Source organism: Musa acuminata, chromosome BXJ3-9 (assembly GCF_036884655.1).
Source record: "Musa acuminata AAA Group cultivar baxijiao chromosome BXJ3-9, Cavendish_Baxijiao_AAA, whole genome shotgun sequence".
Taxonomy (NCBI): domain Eukaryota; kingdom Viridiplantae; phylum Streptophyta; class Magnoliopsida; order Zingiberales; family Musaceae; genus Musa; species Musa acuminata.
The window spans coordinates 10528057-10547137 of record NC_088357.1 but is presented as its reverse complement, the minus strand read 5'-3'; the positions used below and the strand labels follow the sequence as shown (position 1 = coordinate 10547137).

The 19081-nt window shown below is 36.8% G+C and overlaps 3 protein-coding genes across 5 annotated transcripts; 2 read left to right on the top strand and 1 right to left on the bottom strand.

Moving 5' to 3' along the window:
• The first annotated feature begins 3690 nt into the window (after window positions 1–3690).
• Window positions 3691–8233, top strand: LOC103998032 (uncharacterized). The gene is made up of 8 exons (XM_009419398.3): window positions 3691–3966; window positions 5601–5703; window positions 6140–6219; window positions 6293–6622; window positions 6890–6966; window positions 7085–7127; window positions 7210–7278; window positions 7977–8233. The coding sequence occupies exons 1-8, from the start codon at window positions 3913–3915 to the stop codon at window positions 7998–8000; spliced, it is 780 nt and encodes a 259-aa protein (XP_009417673.2). The 5' UTR covers window positions 3691–3912; the 3' UTR covers window positions 8001–8233.
• A 1099-nt stretch (window positions 8234–9332) lies between these two features.
• Window positions 9333–11844, bottom strand: LOC135649450 (uncharacterized). Its single transcript, XM_065167798.1, has 3 exons — window positions 11684–11844; window positions 11308–11523; window positions 9333–9747 (listed from the first exon to the last, which is right to left on the bottom strand). The coding sequence occupies exons 1-3, from the start codon at window positions 11756–11758 to the stop codon at window positions 9532–9534; spliced, it is 507 nt and encodes a 168-aa protein (XP_065023870.1). The 5' UTR covers window positions 11759–11844; the 3' UTR covers window positions 9333–9531.
• A 3255-nt stretch (window positions 11845–15099) lies between these two features.
• Window positions 15100–16733, top strand: LOC135649843 (protein Barley B recombinant-like). 3 transcript variants are annotated; one of them, XM_065168724.1, is made up of 2 exons: window positions 15100–15342; window positions 15675–16733. In XM_065168724.1, exon 2 carries the CDS (start codon window positions 15774–15776, stop codon window positions 16623–16625), a length of 852 nt encoding a protein of 283 aa, XP_065024796.1. In that variant the 5' UTR covers window positions 15100–15342; window positions 15675–15773; the 3' UTR covers window positions 16626–16733. The 3 variants fall into 3 exon arrangements, with proteins under 3 accessions (XP_065024796.1, XP_065024795.1, XP_065024794.1); XM_065168723.1 differs by having other exon boundaries at window positions 15672–16733; XM_065168722.1 differs by having other exon boundaries at window positions 15561–16733.
• The last annotated feature ends 2348 nt before the right edge of the window (window positions 16734–19081 follow it).

Below are 19081 nucleotides of genomic sequence, written 5' to 3'. Positions count from 1 at the left end.
TGTATCTACCTTAAAGAGATCCATAGATCGTGTAAGTTGGCATTCTCTTTATTTTTTGTTGCATTCACGTTAAATTTATGGATGACAAGGTCGTACACTACAAGTCAATTTTGATTTGTATGTATATATCACTCTATACTTGTAGGGTTAAAGAATCTTTCCTAAATGTTAATACTAACTATAACTATACTTGCTTGCATACTATCTTTATCTCTGTAAAAGCAAACATCAAATAGTGACATGACGGAATGTGAACGTTTTTACAATCTCACGTCAAGAACTAAGTTGTGTTACACATATTTACTGTAAGGCAGTCGATGTTTCCATCTTAATATAGGGTATATTTGAGGCGGCACCAAATGCTGATGACATGAAAGACACTGCCACGTCGAGGATGAAGCCAAATAGCATTCCTTCAAAGAAGGCTAATGACTCAACCGGCCGCTAAGGGAGCTTAACTATCAGTTCATTGCTGCACAAAAGATTTCTGAGCCCTTTGGCTTTGTTATTGGCTCTTTTCGACCTTTGTTTACTAAACCTGCAGTGATAATTCCTTTCATCTACATCTGTTCTGTGGTTATCATTTAGCTCATTACAATGACTTCTTTTGAGTTCTGTGGTTATTATTATTATTATCATATAGCTCATTACAATTATGAGCTTTTCTTTTTTGACTTTTTGGTTACTCACAATAGAAAGAGATTTATTATTATTATTATTATTATTATTATTATTATTATTATAATAATATAAGGGAGTACAAAACAAGGGAGTACAGTACAACCAAGCCTCTGGGATCAACAAAAGGTAGCGAAAAGTTGAGTTAGGTGCCGCTCCAAATGGTGCATAGAGCCCCGTTCTATCTCTTTCTCTATGTACATATAATATACGTGTACCTTAGAATTTGGTGGTTGATTAATGTCTACATGTGAATGTCTGCAGTCCATTTCCTACGCCAAAGCCAATAAATCTCGTCTCAGAGTACTCCGAGCAATAGATGGGTTTCTGCTCACTGATAATATCGTATATGGCTACACTGTTGTAAAGAATTCGACATAAAAGGCTTCATTTAAAGGAGAAAATGGCAGACACTAAAACGATGTTGTATTCCTCAGAAAGGCTGAACAATGGCAAAGCAAGTTGTCAATGGATTGCTCCATCTAGAAAGCTATGGGGATCTCGTAATGTTGACAACGAGACAACTGTTACTGCACCTACTGCTCAAAGGTACTGTGATGAGATCTATAGTTCCAACCTATAAAAGATACCCTATCTATTTATGCAGAAACGATGGACTCTCTCCCACCACTGTTGCTGAAACATATATATGAATGAAAGCTTCCCAGTCTTCCATGCAAGTCTACCTGCAGAATTCTCACTCCTCGCTTCTTCTCTCTCTAGCACGATGTGTGGTTTCAGCAAACCATGGATGCTTTCACTAGAGGACAAGACTTTCAATCAATCTATCAAATTTGCTGATCTTTTGGGTTTCCTGACGTATCTGCATCATATGATATCTCACTGGAGTTGAGAACCCTCCCAAAGATCTGTCACAAAAGCATCTCTTTCCAAGTATATATTCATCTCTTCGTGTTACCGCCATGTATGACCTCTCAAGTGTAAGATGGCATAGCAAATGCAAAATATTAATGCATTACTTGGTCATAACCATTGGCTATCACAAATAACATGTGCATGCCTTCTGTGAATGCCATTTTGTTGGAAATAATTAAGTTCATGGTTTTCATATGGATAAAGAAGAAAAGCAAGCCTGTGAGAAAGCATACAGAAAGATGCTCTGCTACTTTCTCTTTAAAGTAGTGCTATTCACCTACACAGAGAAGATGACGAGCTCCGCACAAAGCGCCAAGAAGTTGTTATCTACCTAAAGTAATATGACATTGATTACAAGGCGACAAGAAGTTGTCATCTACGTATAACACCAAAAAGTACTATGAGCTTTATTACGAGCTCGAAACTGAGCCATGGATTCCATATAAGTGAAGTTACAGATGTCATACTAGGAGCTGAAGACAGGATAACAAGAAGAGGGTGTGGAAGAGGGAGGAAATGGCAGCGGGGAACGGTGAAGTGGTGAAGGTGGCGGAGTGCGGGTGCTGCGGCATGTGGGAGGAGTGCACGGTGGAGTACATAGGGTGGGTGAAGGAGCAGTTCGGCGGCGTGTGGGTGTGCGGGCTGTGCACGGAGGCGATCAAGGATGAGCAGGCCAGGCTGGGGGTGGACGTCGAGGCCGCGATGCTCGTCCATGCAAAGTTCAGGCAGGTCGCCAGCATCGACCCCACCGTCCGCATAGCTCTCTCCCTCCTCCACTTCTTCAAGAAGATGATCTCTTCGCCCACTTCCTCCCCTGCAAAGCTATGACGTCCATGTTTCCCTCTATCATCTCATCTTGTGACTTGTAAGCTAGCCAGCTCACTGGTGCAGGGCATGACTGCAGTTAGTCGTAGATGTTCATCGCAACAATTCTGCATCATGAATTTGCTAGGATCATGAGATCTTTGCAATAATTGTCAATATATAAGTATCTGGCTTGCCGAAATCTGTCTTGCACATACTAAATCCTTGAATTTGTTCATAGCTTTTAGATTGTCACCTTTAGAGTGTGTCCCTTAATACTTAAAAATATAGATATTCATAGTATATATAGTATGTGAAGAGAAAAAAAACATAATTATATGAGGTTTGTTATAAGAAAATTATTTCGTCTTGAAGTGGTTGATTGCAAAGAAAGATATACTGATTAAATTTCAAGTATCTAAATGAAAACCTCATTCGGATCTTAAGTTATACAAAATGTGTCATATAAAGGTGGTGAGAAGAAGATTTAAGATATAATGATGTAAACAAAGTTGTGTAAATTCTCAACACTTGTGCTAGGCTTAGTGCCAAAATAGAGGCTACCCTATCTAATAAGTGAAATTGCAATGGTGAAAAAGCCTTACTCAGTAATGTATATAGAAATGACACTAACTTAAAATGACACAAATTGAATAGTAATAAAGAGTCATCTTAAGATCCACTCACAAATTATTGCACTAGCGGCACATTAAGGGTTCTAAGTCTAAGAGAATTTGGAAGGTAAAAATTGATGTGAGAGACACTATGAAGATGATAATATCAAGGTAAGATGATGCATTACATAAATCTAGTGTAAGATGATGCATAATAATATCAAGGTTGAGAATCTACAAAGGATAATCTCAAATGTGAGAGACACTATGAAGATAAACTAGTTAAGAAGAAGAATATACACTCAAATAATTGCCATGGATCCTTTATCAAATCTGAATAAAGTATGTTAAGACCATGATTTTATCTGATCAGTTTAGATGCTATGGCTTTTAAATCAACATTTAGGATGTGACAGTACTTTTTTTTCTTGGATTTGTAATTCTTAATCTGATGTTGTAGTATATAACATATGACCTTCGAGGATCATGAGCATTTAATGATGGGCCTTATAGGCTTTACTGAAGCCCACAAGTTATGGCCTATAAGTCTGGCCCATTTACACCACTCGGCTAACCCAACCCAATCCCGAACCATTCGTTCCGATTAGGTCAGATTAGACTGAGATTGGGCTAAATGGGAATCTCCGAAGAGTGGCCCACAGGTGTTCCTCTTGCCTTTTCCAAGTATCCCTCTCATACTCGGCGACTATTCGCCGTTGGGGCGGTGGGACCCGTCTCCTTTGTATCCTCCACTGCCGCCCCGTCCTTGCCCTCCTCTCCCATTCGCTCGCCTACGCTGGATTCCTCTCGGGAACCGCCGAAAGGAAGAAAGTGGCGGGGACAGCGACAGACGCATGCAGGGGGAGAGGGTTCTTCCTGAAGAAGTAATGGGAAGCTAGGATCGGATGTGGTGGTGCTCCTTCTCCGGTGGCTGGAATCCATGGAGACGAAGAGATTTTCCACAAGTAAAGAGAAGAGGATCAGAAGAAAGGAGGTGCCTTTCTTTCCTTTGGTCATCTTATTTTTCTTCGTCATGTTTGTTGGAAGATCTCTTTGTCGTCTTGGCTTACATGCGACTTTGTGTTAGGATGATTGGATCTTTATGCAGCTTTTTGGTTCCATGGCTCTTAATTGCCCTTGATCAAATGAACAGGAAAATGTGCTCCTTTTTCTTATTCTGCTTGTTTAGGTTTTTCCCTCCCTTTATTTTTGCTTGTAGTTGCTCGTGTTGGCTTTGATCCTTTTCTTCTCCCAAAAGGTTTGATTTTAGATTCTTTTTTTTTTTGTTAAAAGAAAACAATGATTCTATGGAAATGATAGATTTGAGTTGTTCTTGGTATCACCGGCTCTAAGGGTTTGGACTTGTTGCTTACAGCAAACAACAACCTCAAAGTCTCGAGTTTTTTTGTCTTGATGGTGGTGGCTGGTCATTCTTAGAGTTTAACGACCTTAGTCATTCTCGATATTCTCACTGTTGCGGTGGACTGCACGCAACTGGAGATGGCAACAATTAGGTAGTGATCTTAGACAATTTTTTATGCTTTCTCACTAGCTGAAGATTTTCGCAAGAGACCAACCTAATCTAAACAAATGCAACTATTAAGTTCTTTTGGTACATGTCATCAGTTCCTTGGATTCAAATTGAAGTGTTGGTGTAAAAAAAATTAATAATAAAAGGTGTTCAATGTGTTGGAGGATCTGTTGGTTCCAAATAGAATGGAAATTATGACTAGCAAGTGAACTGCGTGGAGAGAAGAAAAACCGATTTAATAATTCTTGTAAATGCAAAACAGATTTAGTATGGTAAGAGACTATTCTCTCATTCAAAAATTAGCCACGGTGCCATGGTATGGGTTATTTGCAAAAACTAATCAATCTAGCTTATGAAGGGTGGGGTGGAGATCATTTTAGTTAAGGTTATAGTAAATGCTCAGGAGTTGTCAACTATTGGTGGTTTATGTATATTGTAAAATTGAAAAGTCCAAATTGGTAGAGGATCTCTCTGTTTAGTTGCACTAGAAATTAATGAGGTCGATAAATTTATTTTAGTCTGGACCTCTGTTTCATTGGCATCTGGTTGGATGCACAGAAAATTTGAATTATTTGAATATGCTGATCAATCTGTATCTGAAAACAGGACATAGTCATGGCCACTTACTACAACGAGTTGCAATCTTGATAATCGTTGCTCAGGTGAAGGCATGTTTTAGTAAAATCCCTTCAATTGGGAAATTGGACCTAGATTAATGAGTTTTATTGTTTTGACTTCACTAACACATGCAAGGAGATAGGTTTCTTGATTGATTAAGCTTATGATAAATTGATGATTTAGTTACTGAAATTGTAAGCAAATGTGTACAAAACCATGGATTAGAAGAGACATGGGTTACAACATCACTCGGTAAAGTTCCTTAACATTTGATTTGAAACATGAAACAAATAATGCTCTCGATGCAAATACGTATAATCATTTAGTGGACATTTAAAATTTCATCAGATCTATGTGTGCTGATTACTTTTACCAATATGATTAATGTTTTCTGGTCAACTGAGACATTTAAATAATATGCTTGAGGAATTTATGTAGACATATAAATGTTGGTAACTGACAACAGCGTGTTTCTGCAGGTACTTGAGAAGAAAAAAGCAATCGATGAAATTATAAAGAAGGCATCATCTGTCAAGGACCATCTACTTTCCTTTCCACCCTTCTGTCATTATGAAAGAAATGGTAAATGGGAGTCAGAACTTCTAAAGCTTGAAATGGTAACAGGAGTGAGAACTTCTAAAGTTTGAAAAAAGAAACATGTATATACATAATAGTATGCTTCTAGGAGCCAGAATGTTAGGAGGGTTTAGAATTTTCATGTCAAGACAACAGTGGTACACTTTCTTTCATACTGTTTTAGCTTTTAAGCACCTTGATATTTGCAATTTGGACATTGTTTTATACTACTAAGGCCAAAGGCCCATCTTTTCAATCTGTTAAATTACATTGACAGTTGGATTTGTGTATCCATGATTTTGTTAATTTTCTTTGGGATTCTTCCTCTGTTAATGTCATCTTTCTGTTCTATATGATTCTTTATTTGTTGATATAATCCCATTTCTGGAATGTCTATATTTCACTTAGTGACACAATCCTGATCATTTTAACTGTTGATCAGGACTTTCAGTTTACTTGGAATCAGGAATTGGAGACCAACTTCCCTCTCCTATTAAGAAATACATTCAAAATCTTCTTAAGGTAAGAACTGTTGCCACTTTCTATTTTAAAATGTATCAGTTACCTGTATCATGTAATAAATGAAATTATCTAGGCCAATATGGAAGGTCCATATGGTTCAGAGTGGCAAATGGAAGAGAAAGTGAAACGAAGGGAAATGGTTTCACCTGAAGCACGATATATATTTGTGCGACAATCAACAAATGCAGCGTCTGATGAAAATCCCCTGGCCAAAAATGGGGAAAGACTCTATACTGGTCAGACAGGTGATCAGAATCATCTGGTTGGTTTTGTGCATTACCGGTTTATTGTCGAGGAAGATATTCCTGTTGTTTATGTATATGAGCTACAGCTGGAGGCTTGTGCACAAAGGAAGGGACTAGGAAAGTTCCTGATGCAATTAATTGAACTTATTGCTCATAAGGTAACAATGTATGTTTGGTGAAAATGATACACATGTGCATGATAGGTTGTTATTCATGCTGATGATTCAGACTGATTGTTATCTTTGTTAGATTACTTATTTGTAAAAGATTATTCTCATAATCATCTCATGCTTCATTATGATGATACTCCTACTTCTTTTCATATATTTCACGATCAAAGTTAATTTTGAGCATGCCTACCATCTTAAGGTAGATGGCTACTTGATTTTCTTGGCCCTAAATGTAGCATTCCATGAAATCTATAGAATCGCATGGGAGCTGTGATGCTGACAGTACAAAAAGCTAATGTCTTAGCCATGAATTTCTACACAACTAAGCTGAGGTAAGTTACTGTTTAGACATTGGTAATAAGGTGTATATGATGTAAGAACATCAGTATCAAATATTATTATTCTTCACCATTGGTATGAACTGAAAGCTAATTAATATGTCTTTTTCAGATATACAATCTCAACCATTTCACCATCACGAGTGGATCCACTGGTATAATGATTTTTTAATCTACAAACTATTTGTACTTTTAAATTCTTATTCAATGAAAGTTACTCGTAACCTCACATAACAGATTGGAGCTGAGAAAAGCTATGAGATTCTATGCAAGACATTTGATTCTGAAGCCAAAGCGAAATTGGAGGTATGCTCTGCTCTCATAATAGATGGTATCTCTAGTCCCAAATTTCTTGCAAGTAGTATTATTAATTTCATTTAAGTTTACATCTACTTATACAAATCTTCTTGTGCAACAATATATTCCAACGATATTCCTATATTTGTACATTGTAAATCTCACTGCAAAAAAATTGAACTTTTAAATTGAATTTGGTGTTTTACAATAAATAACATAGGTAAGTAGGTTTAAGCATTTTTGGGCTATACAAGTATTATGCTGCTGTCATAGTATGGTGTCAGTTAAACTGCACTAGGTTGGCATCCAAGACATGGATATCCTTTGTTGTGCAAGGTGATAAACCATCAAAGGCATGAGCAGCAACTTGATGGGAGCTCATCTGAAGCTCCTTCCACATGGAATTCTGGGTTTTGTGGTACCCTAATGAAGACATTAGGTATTCAATGTGTTGGAAACCTAGTTAGCAGCCTACAAGTTCAGTGAGACTCTTTCCTCTTCCAACATAGCAACATTTCTGATTGTCAAAGATGATCTTTTTATCTGCTTAGGATTTTCAATATATTTTGTTCAGAATGAGGTTATTCCCACATTTTCTGAAAATGTGATTAACCAAGAATATGGTGTCAAAGATTTGATCTCTCAGCTGGTTGCCTATTTGAATGTATCTGAACATGTAGCTGATGGACCCTCGCAAATCTGTGCAGGAAAAGCAGCAGGATGATGGATGAATGGTGCCTTATTATAGAATTAGTGCCGGATGAGATTTGTTGCTAAAAGAATGAAAGACATGCATTTCCAATTCAATTGGATGTTGAATTTCCTTATTACTTGGGCTAAATTTTGTCCCACACTCCATAGCCCATTAATGTAATAGAAACTTCACATATATTTCCCCAAGTAGCACAGAACTTGTGTACATTTACTTGATGTTATAATGCAATGTTTTCTACCAAATTATTTATATATGGAAATGGTGAAAGTAACTGATGCTGTTCAGATTCTTTTATGCATTTTGTAGTGCTGTAGTTTCATGGGCTTCAGGATTAAAAACAACCAAATTTCTTGATGAACTTGCACCTTCTCGGTTGGTCGACAAATAGGTCTTACTGAAGCCTATATTTATGTAAAACCCAGCAATTGTTATATCCTAGTAAAAGCTTTGGATATATTTATAACTTGATTTCCTCTACAAGTTTAGGACAAGGTTTTACACTTCAACTAGTTCTGTGGATTTGATGAAGAAGGTCTATATATTAGATATATTTTGGAAACCTTTTTATATCTATATTCATTTATTTGGAAGAATGATAATTAAAAAATAAGTAATATTATCCAATTATAATGTTTTTTAACTATATGTTTTGATTTAGTAGTTAAAAGCTAAAGCAATTTTTGGACAATATGTTCAGGATCCCCATGAGCAATATGAAAATAAGTTGTTTGATCCGAAAAATTTAGAAACATCGGCTATTTTTTTGGTAATCAACCATATATTTTAAATATTAATTTTAAACTCTTATATTTGTATGGATTTATTATCCATATAGTATCTTTTATATTATCTGGATTTTAGTTTTTATAAAAGTTTATTGTTTTTTCAAACAATATCCTTTCAAATATTCTTATACTTCATATTTATGTATCCTATTTCTGTACTTATTTATCTTATTTATGTGATAATTGGATTTTTTTTATATTTATACTAATTGATAGGATGTATCATCTTAATTTCATACATAAATTCAAGCATAAATTAATTTTATAATAGTCTCTTGAGAGAAAAAAAAAAAAAGAAGAAAAGAGATATGAGAGTGGCAAAACTAGAGTCAACATCTCTCCATGGTTCGGATTCAAATATGAATTCAAATTTAAATTTATCTAAACACAAACTAAATAATGCTAATAAAAGTTAAAACTAAATAATTCAAGCATTGCGAATAAATTTTAATGGAAGGGATAAATGCCAAAGATTTTAATATTTGAAGGGATATATTTCTAAACATTGAAATGACAGATACATAAATTCTTTGATTTATGTATGTATGTATTATGCCACCACATTAAAGGCAAACAAACAAACAATCTTTGATTCTTCTTTCTCCAAAAAAAGAGATGAGAAATATACATTCTTTTTAGGTTTCAAATGATTGTGAATATAGGCAGCTTTTTACAAAAACAAGACATTCCAAGTAATAGTTTTGCCTGTACATGAGATACTCAAATAATGTTGAACGGATCAGTGGTGAGGGAAGCTATTTGTTAAGCTTCGAACTGTTTGCACTGATGAAAGACTTGAAATATGCTGTAGTTTGGTGAGGGAGGGGGGGGATGATTTCGAACGGGATGCTGCTTTCGATCAGTTCGCGGTCGAGTTTGCTCAGCAACTCTTTCTTCATTCCCTATCGACGACGACGACGATGACTCTGCTATCGTCTGTAAACTTGCCGAGAATGACTCCTTCAGTTCACCTTCATCCTTGACATACCACAAGTTGTCCAAATGTTAAGAGGAAAAACAAGCAAAATGTCAAGAACTAGAGATGCTAGTTGTGTCTGCTTCCATTGTAGCAGAGTCTTCTACCTCTAAATGTCAATTTTCATCATCAATGTGATTCACATCTACTTTAAACATTCTGCAAACATCAAGATTGCTGCAAGGAAGTGGATTTATAGTTGAGCTAAGCATTTGTTGTAACCCACATTTGCAACATGAAGGGTGCCAGACAATCAAATTCAGCAGGAAAAATCACAGCATGCAATGAATTAAGGAAAATTTTAGGTACAAATGTGACAGTTTGAGGATTTGAATGAGATGAACGAAACCTTGAAATAATTAAAAGAGGTGATGAATTTACTAAGACAAACAAAAATGGTGAAGTTAGAATGAGCAATGCATGATCATGCTTATGATATTGACACAACTTATGAGCAACTACTAATGAGTGGAGAAGACATACTACTCTATTGTAGCCACTGCCTGAGCATTTAAACAAGATTGAATTCAGGAAAAGAACCAAAAAAGTGATCTGAAACTAAATTGGGTCTTTTCTAGCTTTATAAAACCTAAGAGAACTTTTAGCTAATTGAAACCGGAAGCTCTTATATACATTCAAGGAAAAAGTCCTTGCTTCATGTTTCACAGAGCATCAACAATGTTTTTACTGTAGTGAACAGAAAAACCTCTACAACATCATTATTTCTGGAGCTGTTGCAGAATCTGATCTAGATTATGTCATGCAGAAACCATCTTTGAAATATTAGATGTACACCGAGCATAATTGTGAAGGACAAAGATCACTTTCGCTTGCATTTGTGATTCTTGGTGCGCTTTTCTGATCACACTGTTGGATCAAGACATCAAATCTTGTTGGCAAAATCTGTGAAAGAAAGAGAGATCAAAGAGAATCCGAAATAGGACTAATTTAACCCATGTCAATGATTAAGGGGAGAGGAGTGCCAAAGTACAGTTTATATCTCCATTCTTCTCCCTCTGTTATTGCTTCTTGTTCTTTCCTTCTGTGTGCATTCACAAATGCGTTGATCCATTAAGCATTCTTCCATTGGAAAAAGCTCTCTTAACTTATTGAAGTAACAATCTATTATCCTATCCAAGTAGGTTGAATCCACAAAACTTACAAGCGATTGAAAAGGAAATCCAAAAGAATTCACTTAGGTCCCATCGAATCCACATAATCGCAATCATATCAATAGCAATACTTTTCTTGCTTAATATTTTCCTGAGTTGATGATTTGGTATCAGTACTCACATGTCGTTGACCAACACAAATGATGATCCAAAATCCTCGATCAAGATCTTTACCTAATCCAAATCAATTCTTTTTCAGAAAAAGAAACCCAATTCCCGTTGGATCTTCGATTGCCTACTTATCAGCATGGTATCAACTTCCCTGATCCAGCTTATACAGGCAAGAAAAGAAATAATTTGTAGACATCAAAGTTGCTTCAGAAAACAGATGATAGTAGCAAGCTAAGATAGGAAGTATACGAGCATCGCAAATGCAAGAACATGCCTTACATTTACCACAGAAGCAAAAGGCAAGGGGTACTTCGCCGGCCGGTCATCATCCGGTGGCTCCAGCGGATGCTCTATCGGTTTGAACTCGCCGTCAACCTCCACCTCCGCATCGTCATCATCACCGTCACCCTTCCTCTCAATCTCACCATGAGCATCGTAGGCTCCATCGTTCCCTTCTTCCTCCTCACCCTCACTAACCTCTGCCAACTTCTTATCCTACAGCTCCAAACAATTTAACACTTCATTTGGCACCAGATTCAATCAACCGATAAAGTTACATATCCGAAGAGCTGTTTCCTTATCGATCGATCATGTAGTCAAAAGACAGAAAAGAAAGGAACAACACAGGGAGAAGGGAAAGCAGTGATAAGTTTACCAGTTGGAGGAGGGAAGGATGATGACTGGGTTTGGCCATGTAGCCACCGGAGAAGCGTGAGAAGATGCCAACCATTTCTTCCCTTCCTTGTGCCCTTCGCTTTCTTCTTTTTCTCCTCTCCTTTGCTTCGGTGTGGGGGAGGCTAATTGCTTTTGGTGACGCACGAAGTCGCTGTCTCTACCATCGAGCACGCGTATTTACGATTTGATTTCACCCCGTAACGGCTACTTTTCGGTAGGTGGACGGGTCCCACCCAACTTTCTTGTGGGGCCCTTTTTTTTAAAATTTGGGGTCCCCCACAAACGACTCACCCCTTGGCGTCTCCTTATATCTATCTCGCCGAGGGTACGACCCCACGTGGGCCCTCGCACGACAACTAAAGCACCCGAGCGAGAGTCTCAACTTCCTCACGGGGGACATTTTGCGTGTGGAATCAAATAATAAGATAACGATGATATGATTCCATGATGCTCGTTGGCATATGAAAGATTCTCAACTTAAATCTCGTTTTATTTTTTGCTCTTAAAAAATATATATATCAAAAAAATAATACCGAGTCATATTAAAGAAAAAGAATCATTTTAATGGTTACACAATTGTCTCTTCACTCTGATCTGACAAATCAATTATATATATATATATACATATTGTCAACGAGATCTTTGCTCATTTTAAATCTTATTTTTATTATTTTTAATGGAGGAAATTAAAAATAGTTGGAAAAGAACGACATGCCGGCCAATCGCATGCACGACACATGCGGGGTCCACAGAAAATTAAGCTTCATGCGGGACCCGCCAATTGAAGGTCGATTTGTTTTAGATTCATGTGGTCGACCTACTAAATACCAACCAGTATGCAATATTATTATTGAACTCCATAGTCGGTTCATCACGTCTTTTCGACAAATATACTGAATCAAATTTTATAATAATATTATTTGGTTGAAAATTGATCATATCAATTAAAAAAATAAGAGAATCAGAAATTATCTTTTGGGTTCACCGTTCTCATCCGAAACGAATCATTATAAATCTATATTCTCGTACCTATGAAGACATAATATCCACAGGATTAAAGTCTTGTAAGAGCCAAAGTAATTTGTAATATTACTAGTCAATACTTGATTCACCACAAACTTAAACCGTAAGACTTACATTACAAAAATGATCTAATCCTTTCACGTAACATTTTTTTCCAAAGGAATGAGCCTAAATTAAATCGAATACAGCCCGGTTATTGTTCATCCCAATACAAAAATGTGAGGTGGTTCCTCCTGATATGACATATTTTGGTATCGTCCACGATACAAACGTGGAATTTTAAATCCGATGTGACGCATCGCACACACATAGTGGGCAGCTGCTTGTCACCCCCTCCATACGAATAATATCATCACGGTACGGTCGTCCTGGAAAACTCGGGGTGACATCGCGCGAAGCCGATCCGTGCAGGTCGATCGACGCTCGCACAACAGCTTAAGTCGGTCGTCTAAGAAGCCGACAGCAGTTAATTAACTCCACAACACTGATCGGGAATAGAGGACACTCAACTCTCCTTAACTCCACAACACTAACTTGAACTTCGGAAGGGTCGAGTCAAAAAATCCCCCTCCCGACCTCGACCTTTGTGTAAGAATTGGTAACGAAGCAACAACAACCCGTCAAGGGAGAACCGCACTGGAGACGACGCTTGGACTTAACCCGACTCGACATCGATGTGACCCGAGCATCCGCGTGGGCAACCTTGCGCATCCAGGATTGAACCGAGCTGTACTGACACCTCATCCATGACGTAAAGGTTCACCAACACCTCCCATGATAAAAAAAAAAAAAACCCTCTAAATTCCTTACAAAGCCAATCATAGTCAATAGCTACCTATAACTCAAGACTAACCTAACATTTTGTCCTTCATCCTAGTTGGCTCTTTTTAGAGTCGGTAAGTACTTAAGAATTATAATTAGATTCGAGTTATTTGAAAGAATTCTAATTATATTATAATTTATCTTGAATTAGGATTAAAATTTATATTAAAGATTAAGTAGAATGATGCCTCATTTAGTGAATTATGGTGTATTTATTTCATGGTTTTGATAAGAAGGGAAGAGATAGAGGAAGGCGATTTGGATTTTTTCATCTAGTATATCTAGAGAGGGTTTCTAGATTTACAAGTTTAGGAGAAGAGTTCTTCTATATCTATATGAGAGAGTATATAAGAAATTTCAAAGTCAAGTTTGGATTAACTAAAAAATATTTTGTTTTGGTTCAATCCGTAGTCACATATGAAATAGTTGAAAATATAAATTTAGTAGTATTTTTTTCTCATTATCTCATATGATAATGTCCAACTTAGAGTTGTGAATTATATCATTTATGAAAATAACAAATCAATTCAAGAAATTTCTAGCACAAGTATTTAATGAGTTCAGACTTGTTTAGTATCAAATTGGGATCTAAGACCAAATGGTTCGTTCACGCTTCCTCTATTTGAGCTTTCATAACAACTAAATAATTTAATTTTTCATGCATTGAAAAATTTAATTTTCTTTGAATACGAAGTGTCAGTAACAAGAAGTTGGTTATGATTTATTAAAGAAAAATAAATGATAACTTATCTTAAAAAATTAATAATGAGGTTTTATTGGATGACGCCTCTATATTTATTTTTTACTAAAGACGTCTCTTTTTTTATTATAAAAATATCTTTCTAATCAGTTTAACCTTTTATATTGATTTATTTAGTCAATTCTAACGATTCAATAAGGTTATAAAAAGCTATACAACGATACGATAATAAACCATTGATAAATGAGGTTGCATAAATCTTAATACTTAACCGATGATCATAGCGATAACGAACAATAGGAAGGTCGGTATACTTTTGTCCATCGCTTATCCCATTGGCGACGATGACCACGATCTCCTTTCTAACAATCCCTCACTGGCAAGAACCCGACAATGACAACACCACCACTATCGATGCCCTATTGCCAAGAACCCTAGCCTGATGTCTAAGGCTAGCGTTAGCCCTACCTCATGTTTGTGGTGATAATAGAGATAATGACGATAATCTTATCGACCACCATGAATAAGAAGGCTTGCAACAACGATCTTCCTCGATATTGCTGGTGCATTAGTAGAACGGGATAACAAATGATTTAGATAAAAAAAATTAAATACTTGATATTATATTGAATCGGTCTAATTCAATAAATCTAGTTTAGTTCAATCCATCACATCGGTTCAAACCCAAAAAAAAAAAAAAAAAAAAAATAGTCAACCAAGGCCAAAATTTATTGAGGGTATTTTGGCCTTGAAAAAATAAGGCACCCCTATTAAAAAAATACACACGAGGTGGGGGCTTTAAAAAAAAATATATATCCAAAAATAAATCGACTCACCGAAATAAAATATAAAAAAATTAAATGGATAAGCATGGAAGAGCTGTTGGCAGAGTAGTAGTTGTTCTTGTTCTGTTCTTTTCTCATTCAATGCGTCACCTTTTACCTACTAAAATCCAAATAGAATCGGTGCACCATCAAAATGTTCTATTAGAATTGTACTACGTTGGCATCATCTTCCTCCGTAGATTCTTTCCTCTCTCTCCATCATCCCACAGGCTCAGCAATGAACCCTAAAAAGTGAGAGTTCTCTCCAAGGTAAAGTATCCGTTTCCTCCCACCTCTCACCTTCTCACCAGAGTTGTTGTTATTGTTCCTGATCATTTTTGTTTCGGATTTTACTGGTTTCTTGTTGTCACTGTTTATCCATCCGCTTCAAAGATCCCTACAAGTTGCGATCTTTTGTTTAACAAGGAGAAATCCGAAATTTTTGGGTTTGATTTGGTGTGCTTTTGATTGAAGCTCAATTTCTTCAGGTTTTTACAGCGTTGCAGTCAGGGTTTTCTTCAAGACTCTGCTTTTTTTGGTATATTTTGTTCCCTTGCTTCTGATCTCCTGTCGTGATTTGATGTGATTGGTTTGGTCAGAAGATGGCAATGTGGTCGATGGGTTGAACGGATACGGGAAGAGAGATTTTATTGGTAGCGTTTGCCCGATATTTTTTATAGTTTCAACGTAGATTCGGCTTTATGGATGATGATGGCGGGATGGGGATGCGAAATTGGGCTTACTTTGATCAGACCTTGAAGGGCAATTCGGGACGGCATCTCATGTCGTCAATGGCAGCAGAGTGTGGCGCCCCAAAGCCGCCTTTCCTTTCCAACGGAGCGTTCCACCGCCGTGAATGTTTCATTCCTGAACAGCCCGATCGAATGGACATCACGCGCAATGAGTGGATCAACGTTAGAGAAAACAATATGTTGCACATGCTGCCGTCGAACAACTGTTCCTCGGCCATCGGCGATGCTGGTGTATCCCACGGTGCACATTCGTTCTCGATGATGCAATCAACGCCACTGCCACCACCCAAGGGTGATAAGATCACAGCAGTGGACGATGAGCTAAGAAAGGATGTGCCGCAGAAAAGGTCCCAGCCTCGGGCTCAGACGCGCCCCCATAAGGCGTCAAAGCCTAAGAGATTGAAGAAGGTTGCTGTTTCGAAAGATGAGAGTAGTAGTCGGATGGGTCATCAAGGGAGGAATATGAGGCAAAGCACTGCTTTAAACATCAATGGGATTGACTTGGACGTTTCTAATATTCCTACACCATTATGCTCATGCACGGGCATGCCCCATCAGTGCTATCGGTGGGGAGCTGGAGGCTGGCAGTCTGCTTGCTGCACGACTGGTGTTTCAATGCACCCGCTTCCGATGAGCACAAAGAGACGTGGTGCACGAATTGCCGGGCGGAAGATGAGCCAGGGTGCTTTCAAGAAGGTATTGGCGAACCTTGCTGCAAAAGGTTATAACCTTTCTGACCCAATTGACTTGAAGCCTTACTGGGCCAAGCATGGCACCAACAAGTTTGTGACAATCAGGTAGAAATGTACAATGTTTGTCAACTTATATAGGGACTGAGGCTATGCACTTGCTCTGTTTTTCCTGTATATGATTATATTACCTGCTGCAGAAGTTCTCCAGATAACTTCATAGCTCTGGTGTGTCTTTCTTAGCTTTTTACGTGGTTCTCGATACTGAGACATCCAGGTTTAGTGGATACTTTTACATGTTTTCTCATTTTCCATTCATAAGTTGTACTCCTCTTGGTGAAAATACTCTAATTTAGATGGATCATCAATCCGTTTTTTGAAATTTGCACTTTCTCTATTTGACTGTCTAAAATTTTAACAAATTTCTTGAGTTTTTCATTAATGGTTTTAGGTTGTAGCTATAGTTATTGAAGGAAAATTCCAAAAATTTTCTTATTGCATATCCTGCATGAGTACTGCAATTGCAACTCTGTTTCTTTGTCCATCTTTGTGTGTTCCTTTCTAGAAAATTGCTTTCCTTGTTGAGCGCAACTGTTCTTTTGTTAATCTGAGCATAATCGCCATGGAAGGACTTGCTGACCTTCTAATAAATAATTTCTGTAATTTTCATTTGAAGTCTCTTTGTGTACATATCCAGTTTCTTGTTTTGAACTATCTATTAATTGCTGTGTGCTAGATGCTTACTGACAATCTAGCAGAAAGTCAATAAATTTGGAGTTAAATGGAAAAAAATATCCATATAGTTATTGTTTGGATGTTATGGCATGTTGTTATAGGATGTTTGCTATACGCCCGTAGGATGCGTGTTCTGTGTAGCCTAATCATGAGGATTGTAATGGCTATTGCATTTGTTATGTAATTTGGTCTTTAATTGTTAACTGCATAAATTGTCTAACGTTTTACCTTGGCATTTAGATTCATCAGATTTAGGAGTCCATATTGGCTCATAATCAAGTTATGGCATAACTTTCATCTCATTGCTAATTTCTTTCTACAATCTTTGTTTTTCGTTTATACATGTCATCAGTATGAGGTCCAGTCGAACGGTTTGTCTTTATAGTTGTGTCAGTTAATAATAGTTGTAGTTATCCATGTGCATTATTTTCACCAGGGCTAGCTGGAAAATCAGTATATATATATTTTTCTTTCACAATGTAGAGCTAACACTTGCAGATAGAAAGGCAAAGACTGATTGCTAAAGTTACTAGGAGGTTGTAAGGTATGATTTGGAGTTGGTGGAATGAAGAAAGGTCAAACTGTCATCAAACAAATTGTAGAAACCATGGATATAACAATTCATGGCCATTTAATGATTTTTAACACCATACTCGACGGAGCATAGAAGATGCAGTTAGGTTTTGGTTCAGGTTGAGTTTATTAAAGTATGATTTGGGTTCAAAAGATGATTATATAGTAACGGCTAAATAATGTCTTTATTTGCTTATTATTATTTTTCGGCATCAAGCAGGGATTCAAGTTGCTGCCTACACCCCTTAGTTTCTTTGTTTTGTTTCTGCAGTGATTTTCCTCATCCTAAATCCTAACTGCTAGATAGTCTTATTAAACTTGTGGTTATCGAATTAATTTTTTTCCGTGACGATGCTAATTACAAGTTGCTCAACATTAGTTATTAGTGGGGAGCTATTAATCTCTGGCTAGCAGGCCCTTTGCTTTTTCTTCTTCATCCTTTTATGTTCTCTTAGTTTCTATTGATAGATCAATCAAACAGCAGGTTATTTACTTATATCCTATTAGTCTTTGCACTGTTTTGGTGACTAGTCTATTCAGTCTATGCTCTGGATAGGCTTCATCTATTGGTTAGAAATGAATGTAGAAACTCTTTTTCTTCAACCAAAAAACAAAATATATAGAACCATTACAGTAAAAGCTTTTAGAGACCAAGGATACAGGGTGTTGTTACATGTGTTAGTGATTTGTGGTTTAGGTATAGAGAGATGGAAATAAAATTAAAGACATACTTAAAATAGAGGCTCTCATTCTTGTTATTGTATACTTGAAATTTGAACATATGCTTGTCTTTTTAATCATACCCATGGCAGTCAAAAGCATGAATCTACTACAGGTAGTTTCTGAGTCGTAGGTGTATGTTGTTTGATGTGGACTGTATTGCCAACTCCAAAAAATTATACTTGTGGGATCAATGCACTTACCTTTTGTAACTTCACGACTGCTGAGAGATCAATGAACTTTTCAGTAACATTGTGTTATTTATTAATAATTAACAACAATTCTTATTTGAATTTTTTACAACAAGTTTTCAGCTTTCAAGCAAAGAATTTAGGTAGGCTCAGCAGGCAGGTGAGTGAGTTTCATCCTTTTATTCCTGTTAATTGCATAAATTGAATTATATTATATGAACGACATAATTAATGTATAGAAATCGCACAAAGAATCATATTCCAATACTTTTTTGTTTCTAGAAAAAGGATAGATTCCAATGTTGCCTTATCTTTACAAGCAGAAAATATATTCTTCAAGCGAGATGCT